We start from the raw sequence: 8579 nt of genomic DNA, 5'->3' as shown, positions 1-8579 counted from the left end.
TGTAAGCAGACACATTTTCTTATTGTTAAGTTGTAGTTGCAATTACGGTTGAATCATTTAGATTAAATCAATTTGAATATTTTAGAGTATGGAAAGTGGAAAACTAAAATGTTATGAAGTCATTGAATATAAATAGTGCATATAAGATCTAAAGAAGAAATAAAGATTGCTTGAAATATTTTTACCTTGGAAAATATTTTTGGTTAAAAATCTTAGAAAAAAAAATCTTTATTGCATAAAACTCAACCATTCTCTAATACAATAATGAATATAATACTTCACCATTAATAATGTATGAATATTTATAAACAAATTGAATGCAAAGTATCTACTCACACTACAAATTTATGTGCAATGTGAAGTATAGTTCACAATAAAGTAGACAAGAGTATGCCAATTGTTCTAACATAAGAAATGCCACGCATTTTTTTTATTTTTCTTTTCATTTGAAGAATTTTTTTAGTAAACAAGTTTGTATTCACAAGAAATGGAGTTTTCATAGGCTTACTATCTTGCAACCTAAATATCTACAAAATGAATTTTACATATTTCTTTTAAGGTAACCACAAATTTCTATTTGGACAATTAATTGTTATTTTCATTTATAAAATAAATTTTATAATACCAAAAATTTTCATACCAAATTGTAAGATAGATTTCATTCTCGCATTATTTCAAATTAATAACATATCGTCTATATACAACACTATCATAACAAAATCCTGTATTATTTAAAATAAAATAAAATAAGATCGTCCCTCAATTACAAAATATACTAAGCATACAACATTTCTCCAACATCCAAATTCTTGAATTGAAGTGAGGCATACATCGCTTTTAAAAATTTCCTAGCAAAGCAAAAAAGATATATATTATAATATTTAAATACTATTTGAAAATAGGAAGGGATAACTATTTAGTCGGTTATATCTTTAACAATATATCCATCCTTGGTAGTCTGTATGTGCCCATTAACAAGAGAAGTAGCCACTGCTAACGAGCACTAAGGGTTCCCGTAATCGTTGCATTGGATTGATATGAAGGTGTGCCATAAGCCAAACTTTCTCCATCTACGAGGGCTGGTTGCAAAGGTTTTTGAAAATCAATCTCATCATTACTGAAGAGTATTGTCACGACCTCAGACATTGATGGCCTATGACTGACAGAGGCTTGTATGCATTGAAGCGCAAGGTTTATCACCCTCATCACCTCTTCCTCACTATACCCTTCCATCTGGTTTCCACTTTCCACCACTTCTAAAACCTTGTTATCTTCGTATAGGCTCCAAACCTGCCATAAGTTTTTTAAGAAAAAAGGTCAAGCATTTCAAATGAAATAATCTAGGGATGAAAGGATGAAAAGAATATTATTAGAATTTCAAAATACCCATTGAAGCAGATATTGCATATGAGGTGGTTGCTTCAAGTCAATGCATTTTCTACCACTGACAATTTCAAGAACAACGACACCAAAGCTAAAGGTGTCAACTTTCTCTGTTAATTTCCCACGGGTAGCGTATTCAGGAGCCGCGTATCCTCTGCAAAAGAAAAATTAAAATGGGGTTGCCATCTATATTGAAATTATTAAAAACGGTAGATAAATTAGGAGTTTACTTACAAGGTTCCTGCAAATCTTGTGCTAATATGACTTTTATCATTTGGAAGAAGTCTTGCCAGACCAAAATCTGCTATTTTCGCCTGAAAGTTGTCGTCAAGTAATATATTGCTGGATTTAATATCACGATGGATGATACAAACATGGAATTCCTCATGTAGATAAGCCAGACCACGAGCAGTGCCCAGGATAATGTTGAACCTTTCCTTCCAACTCAAAAGTTTTTTATTTTTTCCTGCATTTAAAGCAATTCATTAGAGTTTCAAAACCTAAAATGTTTTTTTTTGTAACAGATCAAAGAAGCAAAAGATGAAAGTTCAGAAATAGCAAACCATATAATATTCTGTCAAGACTGCTATTCGGCATGTACTCATAAATCAGCAGTCTTTCTTGTCCTTGTCTGCAACATCCACGTAAACGCACAAGATTTCTGTGATGAACATTAGAAATGAGTTTCACTTCGCTTTCGAATTCAGAAGTTGCGAAAGCAGAACGACCTAATGTCAGTTTTTTAACCGCCACAACTTTGCCAGTTTTCAACGTACCCTGCAAATATAATGTAACCCATCATTTGAATACATTAATAGACCAGCCTAATATGAGCAGCGAATAAATATTAATTTACCTTAAATACTTCACCAAACCCTCCTTCTCCGAGCTTATTTGCTTTATCGAAATTGTTAGTCGCCTTTTTCAGTGCCTTGAAGTCAAAATCTTCAGGTCCGCGCAGTTCCGATGCTCCTTGAATATCCACCACTATTCCATATATTTGTAAAACTGGTATTAGTTAATATGGAATTGACTTGCACGAGTTTTGCTTCCTTATCTATAATATAGTAAATTCAGACTTTTAAGAATTTACCTTTTTTCTGCCCTTTTTGCATCATCTGCTTCCGGAGGAGGAGGAGACAAGTTATAAGGCAAACTAGGAATCCCCCTCCGACGACACCAATTATTATCGACTTTACAGAACTCGCCGCCTCCTTCTCTGAAAAACAAAATCGAGAATACCTCAACTGTGAAAAAATCTTTGTAAATTAGAGTAAATATCTGACATAAATTTTAAACAAAAGCGATTCAGGTGATTTTTTGAAATCACATTTCTGAAATTGTAAATTGAAACTCGTTTCTAAGGAAAAGTGTCAAGAGTGTAGGGAAAATTCCAAGCTCTTCAATTGAATATAATTAAATTCTAACCTGTGGGTAGGAATGGTGTCAAATAGGTAGTCGCGTTGCTTGGAAAAAAGGGTTTGGAATCGTATCGCAAGTAGCAGCCAACGTCTATAGCCCGTCCATCGGAGCGAGGAAAACACTTAATTATGTTTTCCTGAGCAATCTTTAGGCAATCTTGGCAGGAATTCCTTTGAATGGAACTCAGACAGAAGGCAAGTCCATAGATTGTCGTATTAGACGGCCCTTGTCTCGTATCCGCCGCAAAATAATCCTTTATTAGTGGAGTTGCAGTGCAAAGATCACTTATCAAAGTTCGACCTGTTGCCGAAAATGAACTGGAATCAGGGGCGTTGGCTTGGCCGCAGAGGGCTCTATGTGTGGCATCAGTGTATGTATCAGAAAAATTGTAATTCTCGTAACGCAGATAACAGCCGTCGTAGTATGCTTTGCAGGACTCTGAGGCGCAGCTGCGTGCTTGGTTCCCTGCAACCTTTATGCAATCGACGCAATCGGCAGGGGATTTATCCTTTCTGCACTGCGCAAGAACGACTACTGAATCTGTTGCTGTCCCTGTAGATGCATCCTCTTCTGCTGTAGCAAATCCAGATGCACCAACTTCTTTCACCACAGATGCCAGCGCGGCGTTCAAAATTTGCTCAAAGCGGGTTGCGTTGCTGCTGGGGCTGTAGTTGCATTGGTAGTATAAAAGTTTAGTCTCTGGATCTGCCCTAATGGGGACTCTTAACATGGACGACAAAATAATCAACATAACCATATTCTCCACTTGCCGGCCCCTTGCAGCCATGGCTCTGGATTTCTCCACTGATATTGGGGAGAGACCTAAAAATGCTATAATTGAAGATGCTATTGATTTGGTTCTTTACCATAGACAAATCCCCCTACTTTTTCACTATTATCCATTCTTCTAGAGACCTTAGTTATCTCTCTTACAAACACGAAGCGGAAAAGTCATTAAGATGTGAAGACCATATTAACATAGAACTTTTCTATGCTTATTTTTTCTTTAAAGAAAGGGTCAATTTCCACATGATGCGGAAAAGACATTAAGATGTGAAGACCATATTAACATAGAACTTTGATTTTTTCTATGCTTATTTTTTCTTTACAGAAAGGGTCAATTTCCACTAGAAGCCAAATCATTGACTGAGCAATCACTAGATATCAAGGCTCCTCACTGGCTTTGTAAGGAGGAATTAGCAATAGTGGTACTCACAATAACAATGATGCTATTTTTATGGCTTGTGATAATTGTGGGGATATTTCTCTAAAATATGGTATATCAAAACACCTCTTAAATGTTTGTGAGAATGTAAGGATGATTTTCAAATTTTTTACAAGTGTTACACATCTTTCAATAGTGGTGTAGAACACTTTCCATAGAGATGAGTAGTTTTTCAATAAACATATCTCTACCAAACACCATAAAGTCTTATCACATATTTTCTTATTATAACATGTCAAGTGTCATGCTATGAACATCAAATAGTGTTATCAATTTAATGACCAATACACCATCTATAAAAAATGTGGTATGTAATGTCATATATCAACTCATCACCAAGACACCAATGACTTAGTCAAATCCATAATTGCGAGGAGAGAAATAGTTCCACTTCTATATGAGATTATTCAACATCCTATTGTATGAAATGATAAGTAGGAGATATTGCATGAATTGTTGTGATCTATTATATGCATATATTACATATCTCATACATTGGAAAATATTTTAGAAAAAAAATAGGTAAATAATATAAATAGTAAACATACACCCCTCTTAAGGGTATACAATATTTAAAAGAGAAATCAAATGAAATCTACATTTATTTTTTATTATATATCTCTTGAACAATTGCTTTTCTCTGTAGCTTTTGTGTATGCATATAACTTCATCTAAATCCTTATTTGGATGGTTTCCTATTAAATTCCAACTTTTACCCCAAATTAAATAGGATCTAATACCTTATTATGACAATGATGCGATAGCCAATTGTGTTGTTGGAACAACCTCAAAAACTACTATATGAGTTTATCCACTCATTTTTCTTTCTTATTAGAATGCATTGTAAATGAATTTTTTACTTTATCTCTCTCTCAATATCTTGTATGCCACACAAAAACAACATAGGTTTCTACTAGCATTTATCAGTCTATTAGCTTGTGAAGTACTCGTCGTAAATATTTTGGACTTACCTATACTAAGAGTAAATCTAGTACCATTCAAGACCAACCTATACTAATTCACTAACAAAATATATCAAAATTAAAATGTAGAGATCATAAGGATTTCCAAAGATGATACCAACTATATCAACTAGTATATATGACCAACCACTACCTCAACCATTGAATTCAAGAAACTATTAAATTTTATTTCACATTATTTAAATTTCTTGGAAAATATAACCATTCTTCCATCCAAAAGTATGTGTACTAAGATGATTTTTCATTCTTCAAATCAAATTCTACACTATGAAATTTAATAAAAATGGGATTGTTTGTAAACACATGTCAAATAGAGAATTCACTTTTCTTTTGGTTAGTTAATTTTTATGTCAAAATGATTGGGTAACTCATCTTCATGTCTTAAGACTCATTATTTCAAACACATGCACCTTTCCTCATAGTGGCACATGACAACTGATCATCTATTTTGGACCTACAATCAATCTACTTTCATTTGCTTAAATATTTAACATTCTTATTCTTCATATTTGGCTACTTTGGAGGAGACAAATCCATATACAACTTACAACATGTTTCTTATATAAAAATTCAAAAATGCTTGTAATGTGATTGTTCTTTCATTCCTCTTACCCTTGACTTTCCTTTTCATTTGTCATTTGGCATTTTCACTAGCTTGTTTATCTCTTTTACCCTCCTATTTACATTGGAGATAGGAACGATTATTTTCTTACTCTAAATGGGCACAAGGTTAATCCTCATTCATATCCTTAGTTTTGGCCATGAAAATGAGTCAATTGAGGTGAATAAATAGCTAGCAAATATTTCATGAGTGCCTCTTTATCTATAACATCCTTAGATGAAGCTAAAGTGCTCCCTTTCTGAATTCATGAGGGTAGGCAGGGAGCTCACGGGAGGAAGCGGGCTGAGGAGGCACTGGGCCCGTGGGGAGATAAGCACGCAGGGAGCAGAGAAGGGAGGGCCCGTAGAGTGGAAGGCCTGCGGGAAGCTCGCGGGGAGTCTACAGGGATGGCAGGTCCTATGTGGAGTGAGGGGAGGCTGCAGGGGATTCACGGGGAGGAGGGGAGACTGTGGGGTGCGGACGTTGCAGGGAGCCCACGGGGTGTGGGGACGTGGAAGGAGGTGGATGTGTTGCAGCATGTCGTGGGGAGAAGACTTCATTATGTGCAGTAACTGGTGGAATTTCATACCACTGTGGCTCCTCCATATTTCCTGGGACATGGGTGCGAGTTTGGGGAGGATGTGGTCTGTTCTGCATACCTCCAATTTCAAAATTATAAGAAGACCAAACATTTTCATCACTCCCTTCTTCATTCTCCAACTGAGAATTGTATTCAACAGATGTAGATGTCATAGGAGCTCCCACTAAATGAGAGACTGGAGGTAGAGCGCTGGTAGTCACATTCTGAAATAGAGATGTAGGAACATATTCTGTCTCTGATTTACTTGCATCTTGCAGTGTGGGAAAGGAGGTTTCATGAAAGACTACATCTCTGCTGCGAACAATCTTTTTGTGAACTAGATCCCACAATCTGAAACCAAACTGCTCTTCTCCATACCCCACAAAGATACATTTCAGCGACTTTGGATCCAATTTCATTCGCTTTTCCTTGGGTATATGCGAGAAGGCTTCGCATCCAAACACATGAAGATGCGAATACGAAATCCTCTTCCCTTGCCATTCCTCTTCTGGAATACCAAAATCCAATTTAGATGATGGACTTTAGTTAATTAAATACACTGTTGTGTTACACGCTTCTGCCCAAAATTCTTTGCCTAAACCTGCATTAGACAACATACATCGTGCCTTCTCAAGGATTGTTCTATTCATCCTCTCAGCTACACCATTTTCTTGAGGAGTGAATGGAACAACTTTGATTCTTCTAATCCCATTATCAGCACAAAAATTATCAAATTCATGTGAACAAAATTCCCCACCGTTATCTGTTCGTAAGCATTTAATCCTATGCCCAATCTGAATGCCTTGAAAATTTTAAATTTTGAAAACACTTTTGATTTCCTAGAAAGCATATAAATCCATACTTTTCTTGTGCAATCATCAAGAAATGTTACAAAATAGTTAGCTCCTCCAATGGAGGTTACCTCGGTTGGTCCAAAAACATCCGAGTATACAAGCTCCAACGGTGTTGTCTTTGTGTCACGCCCACCTTTCAAAAAACTGACTCTCTTTTGTTTGCCATAGAGGCAATGTTCACAAAATGCTAAGTCCACAAGCTTGAGGCCCGATAGCTGATTTCTTGTATGCATAACATGGAGACCTTTCTTGCTAATGTGTCCAGGTCTTTGATGCCAAAGATCCGCTTTGCTGTCCTCAATCACCATTGCAGCTCCCACTTCACCATGAGTCTTAAAAATGTAAAGATTTCCCACTTTATTACCATTTGCAATCAGCATGGTACCATGTGTTACTTTCCATGTATCCGGAAGAAGATTGACATTTAGACCTTGACCAAAGAGCTGTCCAACGGATATCAAATTCTGCTTCAATTTTGGGACATGGCGAACATCTTTGAGCAACCATGTTTTACCACCTTCTAATGGTAGCAATACATCCCCTTTGCCTGTAATTTCACAAGCTTTGTTATCTCCTAAAAAAACATTGCCAAATTGCCCTTCATGGTAGTTGATGAATGCTTCAAGACATGAGGTTGCATGATAGGAGGCACCAGAATCAAGCACCCATGAATCCGAAGTAGTGTCGGTTGTTGAAAGGATTAAGACGCTACCATCTTTATCATAAACAGTATTTGCTTCGCTGTCCCGCACTCTCTCTTGTGCTCTTTTGAAATTTCTGCAATCCTTTTTCACATGACCCGCTTTGCCACAAAACCAACATTCACCATTTGTGTTTCTAGACTTCGATCTCTTTGCTGATTTCAAACGTCTATGGTTATTATTTCTGCCTTTGTTATGACTTTTACCTCTATTATCAGTGTTGACCACCATTAAAGCTTCACTGGATGAAGGTTCATCATTCTTTCTTCTCAAATCCTTACTGAGAAGAGTAGCTGCTACATCATTAAAAACTAATTTATTTTTACCAGATATAGATGTGCTAACTGCTATTACAACACCATCCTAGCTGCTTGGTGTGGAACACAATAACAAAACAGCCTTGCTTTCATCATCTTGTGTCATCCCCACTGAAGTCACTTGACTAATCAATGTATTAAATTCATTGATGTGGTTTGCCATAGCACAACCTTCCTTCATTTTCAGTTTGTACAGGCGCTTCATAATAAAAACTTTATTTGCAGTCGAAGCCATTTCATACATGGCTGAAAGTCTATCCCATACTTCTTTTGTTGTTGCATCACCCGTGACATTGAAGAGAACATTATTGGATAGCGAGAGAAAAATTGTTGCTCTTGCCTTCTTGTCCAATTTTACAAAATCTTCATCATCCATCCCAGCTGGTTTCTTTGTTATCCCTTCAAGCGCAATTGAAAGGTCTTGCTTTATCAGCAAAGACTCCATCTGCACTTTCCACAATCCGAAGCTCTGACCAGAGAACTTCTCTATCTTTGATTCTTGCATGATTCTAG

General features: G+C 36.4%; 2 protein-coding genes across 2 annotated transcripts; both read right to left on the bottom strand.

The window, feature by feature from the left end:
* Window positions 1-925: 925 nt before the first annotated feature.
* Window positions 926-2574, bottom strand: LOC131858713 (cold-responsive protein kinase 1-like). The gene is made up of 6 exons (XM_059212086.1): window positions 2477-2574; window positions 2240-2370; window positions 1947-2160; window positions 1618-1849; window positions 1387-1537; window positions 926-1290 (listed from the first exon to the last, which is right to left on the bottom strand). The coding sequence occupies exons 1-6, from the start codon at window positions 2499-2501 to the stop codon at window positions 994-996; spliced, it is 1050 nt and encodes a 349-aa protein (XP_059068069.1). The 5' UTR covers window positions 2502-2574; the 3' UTR covers window positions 926-993.
* A 232-nt stretch (window positions 2575-2806) lies between these two features.
* On the bottom strand, window positions 2807-3659 carry LOC131859333 (cysteine-rich receptor-like protein kinase 42). Its single transcript, XM_059212949.1, has one exon. The coding sequence runs from the start codon at window positions 3590-3592 to the stop codon at window positions 2807-2809; it is 786 nt and encodes a 261-aa protein (XP_059068932.1). The 5' UTR covers window positions 3593-3659.
* Between the last annotated feature and the right edge of the window lie 4920 nt (window positions 3660-8579).

This window comes from Cryptomeria japonica, chromosome 10 (genome assembly GCF_030272615.1).
Source record: "Cryptomeria japonica chromosome 10, Sugi_1.0, whole genome shotgun sequence".
Lineage (NCBI taxonomy): Eukaryota > Viridiplantae > Streptophyta > Pinopsida > Cupressales > Cupressaceae > Cryptomeria > Cryptomeria japonica.
Note: the sequence above shows the minus strand (reverse complement) of the source record. Positions and strands in the feature narration are given on the sequence as shown.